The sequence below is a fragment of the Callithrix jacchus genome, chromosome 14, assembly GCF_049354715.1.
Source record: "Callithrix jacchus isolate 240 chromosome 14, calJac240_pri, whole genome shotgun sequence".
Classification (NCBI taxonomy): Eukaryota; Metazoa; Chordata; class Mammalia; order Primates; family Cebidae; genus Callithrix; species Callithrix jacchus.
In genome coordinates this window covers 91,025,020-91,045,800 of record NC_133515.1, presented here as the reverse complement: position 1 = coordinate 91,045,800, position 20,781 = coordinate 91,025,020, and the positions used below count along the sequence as shown (strand labels likewise).

At 47.6% G+C, this 20,781-nt stretch overlaps 1 protein-coding gene across 8 annotated transcripts in view; it reads right to left on the bottom strand.

Moving 5' to 3' along the window:
• Positions 1 to 1,088: 1,088 nt before the first annotated feature.
• ITSN2 (intersectin 2) overlaps positions 1,089 to 20,781 on the bottom strand; it is a 171,205-nt gene continuing 151,512 nt past the window's right edge. For all 8 annotated transcript variants that reach the window (XM_035273051.3, XM_078349823.1, XM_078349820.1 and 5 more), the window contains 11 exons: positions 19,322 to 19,443; positions 16,592 to 16,698; positions 15,211 to 15,394; positions 11,145 to 11,243; positions 9,285 to 9,452; positions 8,336 to 8,551; positions 7,628 to 7,749; positions 6,796 to 6,878; positions 3,745 to 3,828; positions 2,767 to 2,940; positions 1,089 to 2,008 (listed from right to left, as the gene is read on the bottom strand). In XM_035273051.3, coding sequence (XP_035128942.1) covers positions 1,851 to 2,008; positions 2,767 to 2,940; positions 3,745 to 3,828; positions 6,796 to 6,878; positions 7,628 to 7,749; positions 8,336 to 8,551; positions 9,285 to 9,452; positions 11,145 to 11,243; positions 15,211 to 15,394; positions 16,592 to 16,698; positions 19,322 to 19,443 — 1,517 coding nt within the window. In that variant the 3' untranslated portion in view covers positions 1,089 to 1,850. The remainder of the gene's footprint in view (positions 2,009 to 2,766; positions 2,941 to 3,744; positions 3,829 to 6,795; positions 6,879 to 7,627; positions 7,750 to 8,335; positions 8,552 to 9,284; positions 9,453 to 11,144; positions 11,244 to 15,210; positions 15,395 to 16,591; positions 16,699 to 19,321; positions 19,444 to 20,781) is intronic.

The following is a 20,781-nucleotide window of genomic DNA, read 5'->3' as shown; positions in this document are numbered from 1 at the left end:
ACAAGCTGGCCTTGTGACCAACAAGCCCCAACCCTAGAGACAGCCAACAGTTTGCTCCGCTCAGTGAGATTGGACCTGACTAGCCAGAGTTTCCCACAAGCAAGCGGTATGTTCAGTTCTGGTTTCATATATCCAGTGGCATCTTATCTTTTTTATGTCTATGTTTTAACCAATCAGTGCCCAGGATCTGTAACTGAGTGATGGATTTTTAAATCTGAATGTGCCGGTTCTGTTTTCCAGCCCTTTGCCCAGCAATTATGTTTAAAGACAAGCAGACGCTATGGTGGAGGCCCAAGTCCTTGGGACATTTGAATCCTTCCTGGTTCCTCCAGCTGCCTAGAGACCTGCTCCCTTAGAAATCAGGGCCCTGGTAACTCAAGTGATTCCTTCAAAAGGACATATCTGGCCGGGCACAGTGGCTCATGCTTGTAATCCCAGCACTTCGGGAGGCTGAGGCAGGAGGATCACTTCAGGTCAGGAGTTTGAGACCAGCCTGGCCAACATGGTGAAACCCCTGTCTCTACTAAAAATACAAAAATTAGCCAAGTGTAGTCCCAGCTACTTGGGAGGCTGAGGCAGGAGAATTGCTTGAACCCGGGAGGCAGAGGTTGCAGTGAGCTGAGATCACACCACTGCACTCCAGCCTGGGTGACAGAGCAAGACTCTGTCTCAAACAAAAACAAAAGAACAGATCTTTTCCCTGTTTTTACTCATTAATCCGGGGGTTTGGTGTGTAAGACCTTTGTGCATTTCTTTGCTGTAAGTTACCCTGAGGTTACCACTAGATGAGGCAAGCTGAAGGATGCAGAGGGTCAGTAGCTCCCACAGAGACCATCCATTTCACCCACTAACAGCCCCAGAATTATGGGGTAGATTCACCAAAGTCACAGAGCAAGTTAGCGGCAGAGTCAAGATGAGGCCATGGGTCTCCTGACCTCATCCCTACCCTGTCCTTGGTTTTTCCCATGTACCAGGAAGGAAATTTGGTTTCATTATAGGCAGCTTCTGAAGTTATATTTTAAGAGCCTTTTATCTGGCTGACAAAAAGAAAAAAAAAGCCTTTCATATAGAAAGTAAATGAGTCAGGCTTTGAAAGAAGTTCCATCCATAAATGTAAGTCTTTATTCTCTGTACATATTGGCAATGATAAAGCTTAAAGATGCATGTCCCATGAAATATGCAAAAACAATGAATTTACATAAATAATTTATACTTCAGAAAATTAAAGTTGAAAAATATTTTCCACATTATTAGAGTTCACAGTATTTAAATCAAGCTTTCCCACTTAAATTTCAGACGATATTGTCTTAGCAGAGAATGATAAAATCTAATCAGGAGTAAAATGGTCAAGTTTCTGTTTTTATTCAGTGCACGAGTAGATGCTATTTCAGTATCAGGCCACACAAGCGCCAAGGCTGCAGCATCTCATCCCGACCCCTCCCCTCCTGAGTGGCTGTGACCCAGCAGAGGTCACTGGCGTGGAATGGTTACAGTGTCACCAACCCACTCCACAGTGGACACGTTCAACCGAGCGGTAATGTCTGGTGGTCTGATGCCTCATTTCCATGTAATACTTTTATAGCCCTGAAAATGGAAACCTTGGCATCTAAACACAGCTGAACATGTGAACACTAGGACAAGGCACTGTGCTAAGGGGTTTGGTTTCTTTTTAGGAAAGGTGTTTGCATAGATTGCTAGCGGTTTAGTGTGCAGGAAAACAGAGCCCCCAGCGTGCATGGCTTTGTGAGGGGTGAAGCTGCATGGTGCTCCCTCAGCCCCAAGAGAATGCAGTCTCTCATTCTCCAGCCCAGCCTGCAGGCAGACCCGTTGGTGCTGTCCTTTTGAACCCCCTATAGGAGAGTTTTTTGCTCGAAAAGCTGCAGGTCAAAGCGGACCCAGACCTCCCCGGTGGGGACCTCATGCAGCAGCAGTCGGCGGGTCGTCGGGCCTTTGCTTTCCTGCTCTGTGCGAATTTTTGCCACAGGAACTTCAGTACGACCCAGGAAATCTGGTGAATAAACATAGAGTCAGAAGTCTTTCTTCTTTATAAAATCATTAAGGAGCTACATCTGGAAGAGTGTCTGAAATAGGATTCATAAAAGCTTGAAATCTGAAACAAGGAACTTCTTTTGGTTCATGGGTGTTTAATCCTGTGAATGGGTGCCTGGGGAATGATAGCAGGTTTGTGTGAGAGAAGCTGCCCATGTGGAATTCAAATCTCCATTCTTTGTTTTTTTTTGAGACAGAGTGTCGCTCTGTTGCCCAGGCTGGAGTGCAGTGGCACAATCTCAGCTCATTGCAACCTCCACGTCCTGCGTTCAAGTGATTCTCCTGCCTCAGCCTCCTAAGTGGCTAGGATTACAGGCGCACGCCACCATGCCTGGCTAATTTTTGTATTTTTAGTAGAGATGGGGTTTCACCATGTTGGTCAGGCTGGTCTCAAACTCCTGACCTCGTGATCCTTAGCCTCCCAGAGCGCTGGGATTAAAGCTGTGAGCCACTGTACCTGACTCAAATCTCCATTCTGGGAATGCTCCAGGAGCAGTGTTTACATCATGCATGTAGGGAGTGATGGGTCAAAGACCTGAAACACATCTGAGGCCACCCCCTCCCCTGAGAAAAGGCACCCACCTGCTGCCAAAGTGAGATGGCACAGGCCTGTGTCACTTCCCTGAAGTGGCATGGGGTCTGCACACAGCTGAGGCCCCTGGATCTGGACTCCAGGATCTAGGAATCTGGGAAAGCCCCTGGCTGAGCGACACTTACCATCTGGTGAAAACTGGTCTCTGTCAAACAGGGTGAGACACAGCACATCTTGGTAGAGATCCTTAATAAAGAACTGGCAGTTAAAATTCCACTTGGGATTGAGTGTGTCTTGGATGGTCCTGGTGGTGTAGCTCTGGGAGCCCATGCTGATTTCGCAGTATGGGTTACTCTTTCCTGAACAAAAAGCACAGACATGTGGCACATGCAGGTAAAACGAGTGACTGACAGTGCCCTCCTAGCAGAAGCAGGATCCCACATAATGCGTCACTCTAGACCACGGTAGCAGGAGCCAATGCCTGGAGCACCATATCCCTGTGGTCTAGTGACAGGGTCTTTGAGTTCCCAGTAGTGACAGCAGCATACACCCGGGGAGTGGCCGAGAGCTCCATTGCAGCACGTAGCAGCACTGCCCACGGAGCAAGCCTGGGTGAGTATCATTACAACCTGCCGCATGCTTCCTCAGCGTAGACATACCTGGGAAGGCGGGCACTGGTACTTAGTGGGGGAAACAGTGATAAGAATATTGGTCCAATATGGGCATTTTAGTGCCACAGGACACACCGACTATGAAAAGGCATCCCATCATTCAGTGTTCAGAAGAGTCATCAGTGGCTGAGTGCGATGGCTCACACCTGTAATCCCAGCACTTTGGGAGGCCAAGGTGGGCCAATCACTTGAGGTCAGGAGTTCGAGACCAGCCTGGCCAACATGGTGAAACCCTGTCTCTACTAAAAATACAAAAATTTGCCAGGCATGGTGGTGTGTGTGCCTGTAATCCCAGCTACTTGGGAGGCTGAGGCATGAGAATCACTTGAACCCTGGAGGCAGAGGTTGTAATGAGCCAAGATTGTACCACTGTACTCCAGCCTGGGCAACAGAGTGAGACTCTGTCTTAAAAAAAAAAAAAAAAAAAGTCATCAGCGAAGACTGGGGTGGGGCAGTTACCATGTCTGTTGAATGAATGAAAGCAGCATTTACCATTTGGTTTGCAGGCTTTTAATTCTGTAGCTTCAACGACATGCACCATCAGGCGCCCGATGCCCGAAGTCTTTTGGGAGCGGGCTACGAAAGAGGAAGATGGGTGTCATTAATCTCTTCTCTGAGGATGCAGACCCTCACTGTCTTTCAAACAATACTACAAGCCTCCTGTCCCCATCTGCCACTGCCCTGGGCCCAACAGCCCAGCATCTGGCTGCCCTGTGCCTTTCCCCAGGCTGTGTCGCCTGCTAGGAACACCCTGCTTGCTATTTCTGCCTTGCCTGCTCTCTCTGCCCATCAGCATCGTACTCATCCTTCAAGATTCAGGTCCAATCCTACATGTACCTCCCAGACAGACCCCTTCCCTCCTCTGTGCATCCAGTATCCCTGGCTTATGAGCAGCCTGCAGCCTGCTGGGTCTGAAATTGTGTGGAGCCAGGGTAGAGCATGGACTATTTCCATCATCCTTGCATGAACCCCTCAATTGCCTAGCAAATAGTAATAAAATAATACAGGATATTTGTGCAGCACTTAATAGCAGCTAACATTTACTGGATACTTACTTTGTGTTAGGCATGTGCTAGACTTTTATATAAATTCTATTATTTCAACTGCATAATTACCTGAGAAGGCAGCTCCCCATTTTACTGATGAGAAATGCTGAGACTTAGGACTGTAGTGTGCTCCCCTCAGAGCTGCTAAGTGGCAGGGTCAAACTTTAAACATCAGATACCAAAGTCCAGGCCCAGTTAAGCCTAGCACAGAGCCTGGCACAAAGCAGTCAACAAGTGTGGGAAGAACTGAACGCATGGATGATGTACAACAACATACGCAGATGTTGATGGGAAGCAAAACTCGGAAAAATCTGATTGACATCTTTGGCCAATTAAGAAATCATTATATGCATTATGAAATGATCAATCATTGATTTTTCAACAGCAAGCTTTTAAAGTACCATTAAAATAATATTAAATTAGCAAAAGCTGTTTTAAACATACCTTGTAGGAGTATATAACAAAATAGGGGAAACCTGAATGAAAAAACACATAAAGAGCTGCAACTATAGCAGCCAGGAAGCTGGCAGGAGGCCTGGGCAGGAGGGCAGGCTGCATGGGGGCCGGGTGGGGAGGAAGGGTGGAGGTGCAGCTGGCTCAGAGCACAAGCCTCCCATGAGCTGCACAGGCAGGCCTGGCACAGCTGGACATACAGCAGGGAGGCTGGAGAAGAATGGCAGTTCTGGTCTGAGGGCCACGGCAGAGCGGGGTTGTGGGGGGTGCTTTACAAAGACCATGGCAGCTCCACTGAGCAGGTGAGTAAGCTGTGCCATGAACAGAGAGGACACTACGAATATAACAAATCTGGAGCCCCACCGGCCTAAGTTACATGCTGGGCCTGGCGGGGCAGGGGGTTGCCTTCGGGGAGCTTATGGCCATTACATGAGAAAAGCGGGGGCTCGGGGCGCAAGCAGAGACAACAGAGGATGAGAATCCAGAGACAGAATGATCACAGCCTTAGGACAGCGGGGGCTCCAGGTAGAAGTCATGCTGGTCAAGGCATGAGGGAAGGTGACATGGAGGACACCTTGATGTGAGCCTTGAAGAATGGGAAGAATTTAAGGTGGGGACAGAGCACTTCTGCTGGAGGAGGGGTGTGCGTGGGAAGGCTGGGCAGGGCAACGATGGGCTGCTCAACTAGGCAGGTGGATGGCTGGACACAGGAAAGAGCTGGAAATGGGGCTGGGTGGCACGTAATAGTGGGGATGGGCCCTCAGTGTGCGGCAGGAAATGTGTCCTGAATTTGGGAGGTGCTAGGGAAGATACTTCAGCAGGAAGAGGTAAGAGCAGCTCTGGAAAGAATACTCCAGAAATGAAGAGGATGGGTGACAGAGAGGAAAGAGAGCCTTGTGCTGCAGCCTGGGTGGGAGATCGGGGGCCTGTGACATGGGGGCAGGAGAGCAGGGCGATGGGAGAATGGTGAGGGAGGAGCACTGCAGGACCTGCAGCTGACCGGGTGTGAGGCATCAGGGAGGGGCCTGGGTGACTGGGGACCACACTACTGTCCACATAGGGTCCTGGGAGGAGGAGCCACTGCTGGAAGGAGGCTGGTGGTCCCCCGGAAAGGCCAATGTGTGATGTGGGAGCAGTGGGGCAGGTGGTTCTAGAGGGCGCTGTTCAGAGGTCTGGGTTTCGAGGAGTGTGGCCAGCTGGACCACAGGGTCCAGAGAGAAGGCGGAGCCTCGGTGACTGCCATCAGTGCAGGGAGCTGGGGCAGGGAAAGTGAGCTGAGCCCCTAACTAGGCCACTGGTGTTGCTGACAGGACAGGACATGGACTGAAGTCTGGTGAGGTGAGAAGAGGGAGGAGGCAGGGGCAGGAGGAGGAGAGGGCAGACTTAGGGTCTAGTCCCCTGGCTGCCAAGGGAGAGGATGGATGGCGGAAGAGCAAGGGGGAGCAGGGGCTGCTGGGGAACTAAAGGGAGGCAAACCACAGGTTTGGCCTGCGATGGCCCAAGCAGAGGTGAGGTGAGGTGAGGTGAGGGTGAGGGTGAGAGGGTGAGAGGGTGAGGGGGTAAGGGTGAGGGTGAGGGTGAGAGGGTGAGGGTGAGGGTGCGGGTGAGAGGGTGAGGGTGAGAGGGTGAGGGTGAGGGTGAGGGTGAGGTGAGGAGGTGAGGGTGAGAGTGTGAGGGTGAGAGGGTGAGGGTGAGGGTGAGGGGGAGGTGAGGAGGTGAGGTGAGGAGGTGAGGTGAGGTGAGGGTGAGGTGGGGTGAGGTGAGGTGAGGTGAGGTGAGGGTGAGGTGAGGTGAGGTGTGGAGAGAAAGGACTGGAGAAGGTGTGGGGGAGGGGGAAGGGCAGAGCCAGCACTGCCAGCCCATGTTTGTGTGTGCAGGGGCCCAAAAGGGTTTGCAATGGTAGCTTCGAGAGGGGAGGGCTCTGTGGTCTGATCCTGCAGCAGGTCTGCTCTTTCACGCCCGTCCCCATTTCATCAGCTTGACTGCAGGAGGAGGTCCCTAGGGCCCCTGGGGGCTACATCCCACCCTCTGGGCACCCTCATACCTTGGTAAGCCTTCTCACGCTTCTTCTTCTCAGTGTCAATGTACTGCTCAGACGCTGCCTTGATCTTCTGCACCCAGGCGGTCCTGTGGGAGAAGCAGGGTTAGCTGTTGGCCGCTTCCCACCCTCATAGCTCAGCCCTGAGCCCCAGAGCTCTGCACATATTCTTCAGTCTTTTGCTAACCTCAACCTTCAAAAGTTTCCTATCAAAGACCTGATATTAGTCAACCGAAAGACGCTTATGCTTATCCAGCTGAGAACTGCTAATGACCCTTCTTGACTGATCACAAAACCCCAGGCACTCGCAAGGCGCTGGGACCCGGAGACACACAATGCACTGGCCCCACAGATGACCCTTGGCACTAGGGGTTCTAGCACACACAGAGGAGCAGCAGCACCCCCTGGGTTGGCATCGCGGAGGTGCTGTTGGAGCGGCAGCCTGAAGGAAGCTGGGAACGGCGGGGGCACACCCACACAAGGGCACCTGGGGGGCGGAGGCCTGCGGGTGGTGGGATGTGGGGCTGCAGCCGCGGACACCAGCAAAGCACAATGGACTGTGGCCTGTGGGCAGCCCCTGCAGGGCATGAGGTGCTGACTTGCCATTTGCAAAGACTGCTGAGTGGTGTGAGGAGAGACTAGAAGCAGGGAAACGTGTTAGGAGGCCGCTGCGGTGACCAAGGCCTACTGTGGGACTGGAGCAGAGGGGACGTGTTAAGAGAGGTTCAGGATACAGAGTAGTGGGGCTTGAGCACAGCTGAGGATGGGTTTATGGCAGAGGGAGATGTCCAGGCCTTCTCCCGGGGTTCAAGGCAGGCCACACATGGTCAGGACTGACCTCTCGTTAATGTTGTCTGTTCGGAGGGTGTAGACCCGATCAATGTGGGAGATGTGGAAGACAGGCTCATCGCTGGAAGGGTCTGTGGGCAGTTTCACCAAGACTTCATTCAGGAAAATGGGCTGAAAGAATTAGGGCCAAACACAGGCTGTGAGATGGGCCAGAACACTCCACCCACCTATGTCTAGAGAGAGTTCTGTTTGTTCTGAAGAACCTTGCTGAGGAGAAAAAGGGTCTAGGGTCTAAGTTCTTCCACACAGAACAAATTAAACCTCCATTTGTAAGAGTAATGAAGCCTCCATTTCTGTGAAAGTAATCACTGAGTTGGGTCAGGTGTTGGTTCTGGGGACAGGAGCTCCGAGTGCCCACAATTGCCGGTGCAAAAGGCTCTCTCTACTGCTACCAGTACTGGTGCTGTGCTTGGGCTCAGCTTATAGAGACCCAACGCTGAACATGGACAGCAGTGAGCCCAGGTGTCATGCTGGCCAGCTGGCCAGGTGAAAGCCAGAATCTCAGCTGGAGCCTGGCTGACAGCCAGCAGTGGGTGGGGAGAGCTTCCTGTGGGAAGTGGCTAAAGAAGCACGAGCCATCTGGAAAGAGGTGAAGAGGGTCCCATAACAACGGCTTAGGGTCAGCCAGGAAGGTCCTTAAGATAGAGATAACACCTCATTAGGCCCCTGATGCTACTGCCAGACACATGATACTAACCGTTTTATACATTTTGAATTGAGCACTGGACTTAGAGCTGAAAAGTTTCTCAGAGCCAGAGGAAACGGCAAACTGCTTGACCATATAGGTAAGAAGCAGGAAGTCATTGAAGAGGAATCCGTGCAGCTCCTTGTTGCTCTTGGTCTTGTATAATTTCCCACTGTGCAAGAGCTTCCGGGGCCCCAGGCAGTTGGTGAGAGAGTTGAAAATAAGTTGCTTAAAAAGAAAGAAAATTTCACTTTTTAAATCCCGGTGCAAACCATCCCAGTGCCCCTGAGAGGCCAGTGCCCTGCGCCTGAGGACACTGTGTTGGTTTTCTAGGTGGGAATGTGGCTAGCATCATTCACCTTGCATGAGAGATCCTTAAATGCATTACTGTTCAGAGTTCAAACTGGCCCAGTGAAAATCATTACTTCTAGCCGCAGAACACTGATTCTACCAGCTGAACTCAAAGAACTCAAAACAAAACAAAAATCCAGTCTTCCCTCCTTAGGAGAAAGGAAGATGACAATCTAAGAAGCAATGCCCTTCACGCCTGTAATCCCAGCACTGTGGGAGGCCGAGGTGGGAGGATCACTTGAGGCCAGGAGTTCAAGACCAGCGTGGCCAACATGGTAAAACCCCAGCTCTACTAAAAATACAAAAATCAGCTGGGCATGGTGGTGGGCACTTGTAATCCCAGCTACTCAGGTGGCTGAGGTGGAAGAATCACTTGAGCCTTGGAAGCAGAGCTTGCAGTGAGCTGAGATGATCTCGCTACTGCACTCCAGCCTGGGCGATAGAGTGAGACTCCGTCTCAAAAAAAGGAATGCCTTTACAGCGGCAGGCAGGGTATCGAGTCTGCACAGGCTGCGCTAAGGTGGAGACTGTCCATGTGAGGGAAGGCTTGGAGCTGGTTCCCCACCCAGAGCCTTCCTGGAGGCACAAGGCTTAACCTCACAGGCCTGACCTCTGCAAGGCCTTCGCACTGCACATGCGCCTGGATCCACTCTAGTCGGTCGGAGTTTTCCTTCTCCCGAACTCCCTCATTCACTTGAGAACACAGCTCCTCTGCCCGCTCAAGGGCCAGCTTCAGGGAGAAATGGTCCGTGTGGCTCTCTGGGGTGTTCTCCAGAATCTGGAAAAGAGTGGGCAGTGTCACGTGGGAAGGGCTGCGTCTGTCACCCACCCGGACCTTCACTTGATGGCTCCCTCGACCCCATGTTATGGACTGCTTTTACGTGCTCAGTGCTACGCCAGACAGTGAACAAGATGACACTTTCTGCCCTTGAGAAACTTGTAGTCTCACAAGTTCTTGGAGATACAGGAACAGGTAACGCTGCTGTGACAAGGTGACAGCGCTAAATGGGTCAACTGCTCTGAAGTGTGTAGGTCTCTGGTTGCTCTCCAACTGGCTCCTGGCAATAGGCAGGAGCCTCCCTACTCCCCCCAAAATTTAAGTCATGTACCTTTAGGGCGGGCCCTCCAATACAAACTGGCTGCAAGTGTGGTGAGTGTGAACTTGCTGAATAGCAATGGTTCAGAACGTTTTTGGGGTCACTGATCCTTTTCAAAAATCTGATGAAAGCAATGAGTCCCTTGCCACAGGAAAAAATACAATAAAATCACATTGTCAGCATGTGGAAGAATGAAATCTGTTCATTCTGAAGCAATTTCAAATGACTCATGCTACAACTGTGAACACATAGAGGCCAGAACAAACTTGTGGTCCCTCCAGAAATTAGTGCCATCACCAGACGACTCCTGTCTGGACTCTCCCTCTAGTTGGATGAGTGCACAGTCCTTTGTTTACAATTCTAAAATGCAGAAAAGCCTGAGGACCTCAAGTTTTTATTCAGTACCCATTTGGTGGCAAAATCTGACCTAAACAGAAGCAATATATTTATTTATTCTACTTACAGTGATTGTTCTTATGTTTCACTGTAGGAATATTAGTGTGGCTGGTTATAAGTGCTGCCCTAAGGCTTAGGTGGGGAGTCATGTATTATATGGTATTTGAACTACATTCTGAATTCTGAAACACATCTGGCTCCACATATTTCAGTTAAGGGCCTGTGAACCTGCATTACTGGGTCAGTTTAGTCCAGGTATCAGATGAAGTCTATGCTGAGTTCACAGAGCTAACAGACCAAAAGTCAAGGAATAATCAATAATCAATAGAACTAAAAGACTTACCATATTCCTGTTTTTCATTGTAAGTTACTGTAATCAATGAATTGTAGGGTAATGTTTTGTAAAGTCTGCCTTTTCCTTAGAAGGCTTATGGGCTCAAGAGGGCCATATTGCTTATGAAAAAGAAAACTAGAAGGAATTTTAGAAGGGATGTCGAAGCCGAATATAGCGAGGAAACAAATGAACTCTGTTTAGGACGTGCCGAGTGGAGCCTCCTGGGACATCCAGATGAAGGTGTTCAGGGGGTGGATGGAGGCAGATCTCAGAGGACAGACTGGAGTCGAAGGTTGCTCTGGTCTTTCTCTGGGTTCAAGAGGGGCCTTTCCCTGCCTAGACAAGCACACTTATGACTTTGAGATGCTGGGGAGTTTCTTGAAAGCCGAATGACAGGTTACCCAAGTGACACTAGATTCCTCTCTGATTCACCCACTTCAAAGATTCAGCATGTTCCTGTGCGCACACACACAGCACACACACATAGGTATCTGGTCCCTGGGACAGTGGGATCGCTTGCGCAGTGTCACACCATATGCAAGTGGGGTGGCATGCTCAGAGGCTCCCTCAGGACCTGGCCTCTATGGATCTCAGCACGTCCTGCTCCTAACTCAGACCCCACTGCCCCAGCCTGCGCACTCACACTTCTGATGAGCAGCGGGTAGCGGGTGATCCTCTGCATGGGTTTCAGCAGGAAGCTGGAGAGGGGCATTCCTTTACACCGCGGGTCAGATGCCAGCTTCTGCAAAACAGCAGCAAGGCTTGTGAGGAAATTACAGCTCCAATTAAAGGAAGCATGGGTCTTTGGCTGCCTTTTAGATTTCACATTTATTTATTTAGTTTCTCCTTGTCTTACTGTTTTAGGATTTTAAGTGCATGCTTTATTTTTTAAAATGTGTATACATTCATGACACACAAGCGTAATTTTGCTACACTGATAAGTTGCACTGTAGCAAAGTCAGGGTCTTCAACTTTTTTTTAATAACCCAGGCTCTAAAATAATACCTATTGGGTTCACAGTAGGAATATCTCACCTCATGTGCCAAGCCCAGTGGATGCTCCTCAGCTCTTTCTCATACACTGTTCAAAGCCTGTGTGATCACTCCTTCCCCTGCTTCTAGAACCACTTTCTCCTAGCCCACTAGCCTTTTCAGTCCTCTCCACAGTCCTCCTCTCCTTCACCCACTTTCACTGAATGACTGCGCAGGACTCCCCACAGCAGAGTCTTGGTATCTGTAACCTTGAGGCTCCCTGGAGCTCTGCACTTGCTGTGTTGCACTCCTCCTGACCTGGCTGTCCCAAAGCCACCTCAGTCTCAACATATCCCAAAACACAGTCCTCATCTTCCCTTGCAAAAGCCATCTTTCCGGCCCCCTTTCCTGTCTCAGTTGGTGGCGCCTTCTAGCACACACACCTAGGAGCACATCTACTCCCACTCTGGCTCTGACACAGCTCAATTCCCCAACTCTGCCTGCCCATCATCCCTGCTCGATCAGTCGCTGCCATTCACAGAGCATGACTGTGTGCCAGGGAAGAAATGTGTGAGCCTGTGCGGGGACCGCCCCAACCTGTCTTCTCGGGGCTGATTCACACTCGACCCTGAAGACTCAGGTCTGCTTCCCCTCATTCAGGCTCTCCCGTGGGACACCTTCTCTCCTTTCCATGACCCTCCCTGGCCACCTTTAGCATCTACCGCATGTGCACCAGGTGATACAGGGCAAGGCATCACATTTCAATGTCTCTACTCCACACCTGACTGTGAATGCCAGGGCCCAAGGCCCACATCTTACTTGCCTCTGCCCCTAGCACCGGTACAGCAGCTGCTGCTCTAGGATGGCTTTTCATGACTGAAAAGACACTTGCTGTCATCTACCGAATCATTTCCCCATCACCGGCTATTGCAGTTGCCCCCCTTTTGTTTTGGATATACCTATATTTATATATGTTGCTATCACAAGCATCTTCGTGCTTTTTATTTTTATAATTTGAGACTTTTTAAAAAGTAGCATTTTAGAACACAGCTTATTGCTAGATTTTGCTTTTTAGGTAACCTATAGCAGGCCTTTCATTGTGAGGTGGTAAACCTTTTTTATTTATTTTTACTACTGTTAGAATTGTGATGACATTGAAACCCTATTTACATCGTTAAGGATTTTAAAACATGCACATATATGAACAATTCTGTTTGTCTCATTACCATGATGAATGTTTAGTTCTATGATCTTGGTTTCCATGTTTCCTCCAGTTCATTTCCTGGCAACTCCCCGCCTCCTCCCCTTCTCACCAATAAAGGGCTCTGTCCTCAGTGCCTTACATTCAATCATTTTTGCCTCCCTGAGATCATTATAAGGAAAATTACGGTCATCATTTATTGAATACTAATGTGTTGGTATCTGACTTAAAGTCCTCTGAAAATATTGTCTGATAATCTTTTTTTTTTGAGACAGAGTTTAGCTCTTGTTACCCAGGCTGGAGTGCAGTGGTGCAATCACAGCTCACCGCAACCTCCGCCTCCCAGGTTCAAGCAATTCTCCTGCCTCAGCTTCCCGAGTAGCTGGGATTACAGGCATGTGCCACCATGCCTGGCTAATTTTTTGTATTTTTAGTAGAGATGGGTTTTCTCCATGTTGGTCAGGCTGGTCTCAAACTTCTGACCTCAGGTGATCCACCCGCCTTGGCCTCCCAAAATGCTGGGATTACAGGTGTGAGCCACCGCGCCTGGCCTGATAATCTCCTTTTACAGATGAGGGGACTGAAGGCCACCCACCTGTTAAATAATGTGCCTCTGGTCACACAATAAGACAGTGATGGGGCTGGGATTCTGAAGCCTGTCTTGCTCTACACATGGTATGCTACAGCCTCCTGAGATAATCCTAGATAATTTTCATGGAATGCTTAATTTTATGAACTGTTACTTTAAGAGTTTAACAGCTGTATTTGTAAAAGATACTGGGTTATAATTTAAACAGGTCTTGGAATCATGGCCACTTTGCCTTGTAGAATGAATTAGGTGCCCTTTCTACTTTTCCTATGATCTGTAACAGTTTGTATAATACGGAATCATCTATTCTTTTAGAGTCGGGAAGAATTCACCGTTAGATCCATCAAGTGAACCAGCCCCTTTTTGGGTTACTTTTCTCAATTTTTCTCCTTGGTTAATAGTACCTTACTAGTAAGATTTGCTATTTTTTAAAAGATTTTCTATTCTTACTGAGCCAGTTTTCAAATTTTAATGGAAAATTACAAATTTGGTTAATGTTTTCACATTTGTTAGCACATATTTTGGAATTACATGCTTTTTAATTTAAGAGGTCTCCTTACATCCATTCTTACTGTCACTTGTGTTTTTTCCTCTTTTTCTGTTAGATTCATCAGTTATTTTTTATTAATTCTCTTCAATATACCAGTTATTGGACACAGTAATATAATTTGTGCTTCTTATCTTTATAATTTCTCCATTTTCCTTTTAGAATTGTTATTCTTTGCCTAAACATCTTGATATTTTATTCTTATTTTCTATTCTTTTCTGATAATGAAAATATTCACATCACGTACTCTCCCTTAAGTACTGCTGTGGCTGTTTAATGGATCCCAATATGCAGTATTTCATGAGCAAAAAAACCAACAAATGTGAAAAAAAAGAAAACAGATTTTACGTTCAACGACCTCACCATTTTAACAGGTATAGTAATAGTTTCTGCTACTGAACATCAATGAAAACGGCTTCTCAGAATGTGACTTGCTGTTATAATAACCTGTAGGAAGGATGCTGGTTTGTTACATTATCCATAGTGTTCTCCCTGAGCACAGCTCCAGCTTTACTTCTCATGTTTAACTTGTGACCTGGCAGCACAGAACCGACCCTTTCTTCTTCTGCTCATCTGTTTCCGGAAGCTTTGATGATATCTGTGCACACTTCCGGTGCATGTACAGGGTCACAGATATGTGTTTTATATATTCTCCTAATTCCTGGTATCATCTTGGTTTCCTACTCTCATTTCCTTCTGTCCCAGTTTATTCATCTCATTATTTTAAATTTTATCTTGTTGCATTTTATACATCTGAGTAAGCTATTTTAGGGCCTAGCATGGTGGCTCATGCCTGTAATCCCAGCACTTTGGGAGGCCAAGGGAGGCAGATGACCTGAGGTCAGGAGTTCAAAACCAACCTGGTCAACATGGTGAAACCCTGTCTCTACTAAAAATATAAAAATCAGCCAGGCATGGTGGTGCGTGCCTGTAATCCCACTTACTCTGGAGGCTGAGATAGGAAAATCTCGAACCCAGGAGGCAGAGGTTGCAATGAGCCAATATTACACCACTGCACTCCAGCCTGGGCAACAGAGTGAGATTCTCAAAAAAAAAAAAAAAAGTAAGCTATTTTATATTCTTTCTGGAATAAGATAGGTATTAAATGAATGCAATTTACTAAAGAAAGTGACATTCTAGTTGTTTTGTTGAGTATAAAGTAGCTGATAAGTAAGTATGCTTAAAAATATACTCTGCTCTTAGATGGGGAAAAATGATGGTCCCAGTGCCAGGAAATAATCAGGTCTACATAAAGGCAACACAAAACAATCCAGAAATTCTCTGCCACATTAGTGTTTCCTTTGGAATCCGATGGGGATGCCCTTCACCTTTTGGGCTACTGTGTGCTGTTGCCTCCAGCCTCAGAAGGAGCCTGGCCTGCAAGGCTCAGAATGGAGTTACCTTTAAAAATTCTTTGAAATCTGTGTCTTCATCTGTCTTCTGCTGTAACAGAGCTGCTCCATTGAGCTGGCAGCTGCAGAACCTGATGTAAGCCTGCATGTGGGACAGCTCAGCTGCCAGGATGTCCCCAATCATCTGCACCGGCATCTTCTCACCCCCGGTCTTCTTCCGTACCCGCAAAGCCCTGCAAATAGCACACTCATTTTATATTTCCATATGAATGCCTCAGGTAACTGAAGGACGAATCCCAAGGCAGACCAACGGTGATGATAACCGGTGAGTTACCTAAGAATCTCTGGCACTAGAAAGGAAAACTCAGGAGGAGGAGATAGCTTGGGCCAAAACTCTGCTGGTCAAGCCAACCTGGGTGTGATGTTAGCAAAGAAAAAATCGTAAATAAACTTCAGTGGGCTGGGCAAGGTGGCTCATACCTCTAATCCCAGCATTTTGAGAGGCCAAGGATTGCTTGAGCCCAGGAGTTTGAGTCCAGCCTGGGCAACATAGTGAGACCCTGTCTCTACAAAAAATGAAAAATTAGCTGGGCATGGTGGTACATGGCTGTAGTTCCAGCTACTCAGGAGGCTGAGGTGGGAAGATCACTTGAGCCCAGGAGTTCAAGGGTGCAATGAGCTAGGATCACGCCACTGCACTGCAGCCTGGGTGACAGAGTGAGACCCTGCCTCTAAAAATAACACAAATACAAATAAAAAATAAACACTTAGGTATTTCAAGGCCTTTAGAATTGTTTTTGTTTCACTGTAGCTTCTTGGCAAAGTTTCTTTTGAAAGATTCTAACTTGTTCCCGGTTGAACCAAGAGGGAAATTTTCAGTCTGTAAGAGAAAAAAGGGAGCAGGAGCCGCAGAGACCAGCTGTGGAGGCAGAGGCCACGTGTGGAGGCAGAGGCGCACTATCTGCGAGGGAGCTGGGACTGCTGACCCTTCCCCTGGGAGCCTGTCCTCACAGACATGAAGGATGGAAAATCACCCCAAAAATAGAACTTCACACTGGGATGGGGACTTAGGAGGCCGCCAAACTGGGCAGTTTTATCTGTGCCATGAGCTGCAGCTCTCCTCTGACCCTTAACTGCCCTACCAGGGTCAAGGACATCTTATATCTTGGAATCACAGATTGATATATTGTTTAATGATTTAATTTTTTCTTTGTTTAATCAAAATAGTTTGTTATATTTATTTACTTTCCTCAATAATTATGTATTTTACAGTCAAAGAACATTTCATAAAATGATAATAAAATAACAAGCCTGAGGGAGCAGAAGCAGTTGAAGCTGCTTTGCTGAGAAGCCCCTGCAGAGGGTTTTGTATGAGTCTCGGTGTGGGGCTGTGGGGCCAGCGGCAATGACAGGTGATGCTCAGGACTCACTTCAGCAGCTTTGTGTTAGACATGATGAGCTCCTTCCAGTTAACAAAGATCAGGGCCATCTCTCCTTCAGTAAGAAAGCCTGACTCTGCCATGCGCTTCTGAAAAACCTGAAGTCACAACATAAAAAAACGAGTTAGCTTAAGTGTGGATACACAGCCTACATGTGGTCTAAATCAAACAATGTCTTCATAAACTAATCAGATCATGGCAATTCCAAATAAGCACACTTTGGACAAATTTTATATTGCATAGTGTTCTTACTCTTTGCGAGTGCAGCTCCTATCAAGGCTGATTACAAGGACTGAATCTAGTAACCTCCTTGTTAAGAGGAGACTCAGATTTCTCTCTTAGGGATGTTAAGAAGGCTAAATAAAGCCGTGGGCATAAAGCAGCTATGCACTGTGCGAGCTTGCAGAATCGGGGAAGCCGGCTGTCGTTAGGTGGAGCATCTCAGAGTTCTAGACAACAATTTGTGAGACATTCAACCAGAGAACCAGCGTAACAACTTATGCCACCCCTAAGACTAACTCCAAGCAGATGTGGGTTTCTGAAGATGGCCGCTGAGGAAGAAATACTACTCTACATCTGTATTACATAGTACTTAAGGATTTACAAAGCACTGGTAAGTATAATATGCATATTTGTACATATCAGTGCTTTGTAAATTGTGTGTACACGCATGCCTGTGTGTTTTCAGGGTTCGAATGAGCTTCATGGGTGATGGAGGTGAAGCTGAGTCAGGTATTATTATTCCCAATTGACCCATGAAGAAATAAAGGCTTAGAGGGAGACTTGCTCAAGGTCAAGACAGAATATGAAAGACCTAGGACTACAATTCAACTGTCTTCGATTCTAAATCAAAGTTTCTACTGCATAACAGATTCCCAGGGAATGACTTTCAATACCTTAAGGAAACAGAGAAGTTATCCGAGACACTTCTTATATGTCATCTTTCCAAAATACCTATGATGTGCTGCTCTCTGTTAGAATCGCTCAAAGCTCTCCACTGCCCATGTGATAAGACGCAGACTCTGAGACCTGTCCCTGCCGACCTCACCAGCCTGGCCCTCAGCTGCTTCACACTCCAGTGTCTCCCTCCGTGTATGCCCTCCCACTTCTGTTTCCTGCTCCTGGAGTAGCAGACTTATACTTGTTGAAACCAGGAAAGTCCTTCCTGGCTGGGTGGTCGCCACCCCCTGGTTTTAGCCTCACTGGCCTCCTGTGCCTCTCTGTCCAACAGGACTCTGAACTCCTCAGGGACAAGAACTTTCATCTCTGCTCTCTGGCAAAGCACTTTGCACATCCTGGTTTGCAATTAATGTTTACTGAGTTGAGTTGAACATGGATTCACAGAATTCAGGTAAAAGTGCTGGACACGCTCTAAAAGAGTTTTAAGGTTCCAAATCAGACTGCAGACACCAGGCCACTCCTGTGACAGCAGCCCCGGAAAGACACTGGCCTGATTGGAGGCTGCGGCTGGGGGACGGGGAGGCATCTGGCTGTCCATCTATTTATTCGCTGATTCGGTTATGCACCTGTAGCTGTTCACGCAGCTACTTGGTGCCGGCCTTGGTGAGGGAAGCAGATGGGAATAAGATGGTCTGTCCTCTGGAAACCTCCATGAGGATATTATAAGAAACTTACCTGTGAACGGGGCTTTTCACCTTGAACCCTGGACCCAGACCTGATGTTTCATTCCTCAGAGTATGGGGCAAGCAACCTGGTGCCTGCTTACATCTGTCCTAGTGTGAAGGAGACTTTGCCTACTGACAGTCCCTTAAGATTGGATTCTGACCAGCAGCAGGGCTAATCCTTGTAGGGGGTTAATAAAAATGATGGGAGTTTGCATGGGAGGAGAACAAGTATTCCACGTCTGGATATCCCAGGCATGAGGCCTGCGTTTAAGGTGGAGAGTGAATCCAGGGCAGGGCTGCAGGGGAACAGACGCAGAAGGTCACAGCCTCTGCTCCGTTGTGATGAAAGGCAGGGCAGGTATACGCTGCACCTGTTAGGTGTGTGGGGGTGGGGGGTGCCTGTTCTTTTTGGGTGGTTAACTGGTCTTCCAACCTAAGAGTCTTATACACTGGGAACTGTGGAAAGCCATGGAAACGAAGGATATTAGAAATAGAAAGTCTTCTTTTGTTCACTCAAGCATAAATCATTTTAAAGTCCCACTTTAATAAGGATAGCTGTCATCAGAGGTCGCTGGTACAAACAGTAGCTATATGATATTTGGGAAATAGATGCTCCCACCGGATTTTCCAAACTGATAGAAACATGAGGTGACCACTTTCACTGTGTCAGTTCCTCTGGAGATGTCAGTTTATGAAAACGTCAGGTATTAAAACAGCAATGTACATACAGTTAGGCAAACATCTAAGGAAGCTACAGTCCGCAGCACGACCTTCCCATCCATTTATCCCAGTCCTTCCCTGATGGGGCTCCTGCCACACCCAGCGAAGGCATGTGACTGCCGCCTTGTTCTCCCTCTTCACTCTGAGTGACCTCACCTGGGGGAAAGAGCTGATTACAGACTTTCAATCTAAAGCATTATCTGGTGGGCAGAGACCATCTGGAGGGTGTGAGAGCTGCCGTCACTATTTGTGAATTCACACATCAAAAGTGATGCCTTGCTCTGCTTCTGCGTGGAAGCAGCCTTGAGACTGATGCCCACCATCTCTTGAGGGAGACAGCAGATCCCCCAAGAGCCACCAGCAGCGGCCTCCTCACCTCGACGACGAGCTGAAGGTCACCCATGTACCGCTCTTCGGTCTGAATCAGCTCGTGAATATAGCCCTGTCTTTTCCTCTCAATTGGCTGCATTGTGTCCAGAGTTTGCAGATCAGCACACCCTGTGGGGGGAAAAAAAGGGTAGTTTAATTACTTTAGTTGGCTTTGTAGAAAATAGACATTTGTCAGCAGACGTGCTGGGTTTACAAATGCTGCTTTGAAAGAACAACACAGCCTTAAAAAGAGCGCTGCTAACTGCACGCATATGCGGAGAGTTGGCATTAATGAGCTAACTTAGAGCTCCAAAGCCGTAAATTAGCTATGTCTGAAACACTTCAATATGCTCCTAATTTCTTTTCAGAACTGTGCAGAGCGGGTGAAGAATCTCGCCATCTCCAGACATGTTTTGAAGTTAGTGAAATGATTAAATGAATCAGATGGCTTCAGACCACTGTTTTCCAAATTGCAGGTCATAAGCCATTAGTGGGTCATTATATCATTTTGGTTTTTAAAATGCTGGTCAGGCCCAGCATTAAAAAATAAATGAATAGAAATTACCGGGCATACAGCTTTGGTAAATACTGTGAAATGTTTAGTTATGCATGTATTTGAAAATGTAAAATATATTTCTGTGAACTACTGTTAAAAAAAGTTTGAGAAACGTGTCTCTAGATTTCTCAATGGAAAGTTCTAAGGTTATCAAACCTGAAATTCCCAGATCCCAGCAATTCCCAAAAGACCACTGCCTCATCTCACTAGAACAAATAACTGCTGGTACACTACAGATATCCAGCCACAAATGACGGGAAAGTCACAAGCAGCCTCGCATCAGGGTGAGAGGTACTGCATTCACTTTGGATCAATGTACAAGCACATCAGAGCTGAAGTAGATGTCAGACTATGAAGTGACCTAATTCCAGAGTCACTCAACAAGTAGCTGAGGGCTTGCATATACACAGTGATGTGGCAAGAGACCTCAGGAAACCCTTCTTAGAAAAAAAAGCAAAAGCAGTGAAAGAATCAAAATGGAGTCACTTGTGTTAAAAATCCTGACAAAGGGGCAGGGAAAACCATGAAGAGAGAGTTCTCCTCCATGAATGCTTGATAACTGGAACTATCACAGAAGACTCTGCAAAACCACAAACTTGCATAAAGGCCATGGATACTCTGCAAGGATATCTGCCCAGCAAGTGCCTGTCCAACCGTGGACTGGCGCCACCCTGGTTATTGATTCTTGCAGCCAAGGATAATTACAAAAAAAAAGAAATTATGTGATCCTTTTCATGTTTTCTTTAAAAACTTCTTCCTGCTTTACCTCTCTGAATATGCACCTGTTGGCTGGCATATTCCCATTGCAATAACTACTTTTTTTTTTTTTTTGAGACAGCGTCTCACTCTGTTGCCCAGGCTGGAATGAAATGGCATGATCTTGGCTCACTGTGACCTCCACCTCCCAGGTT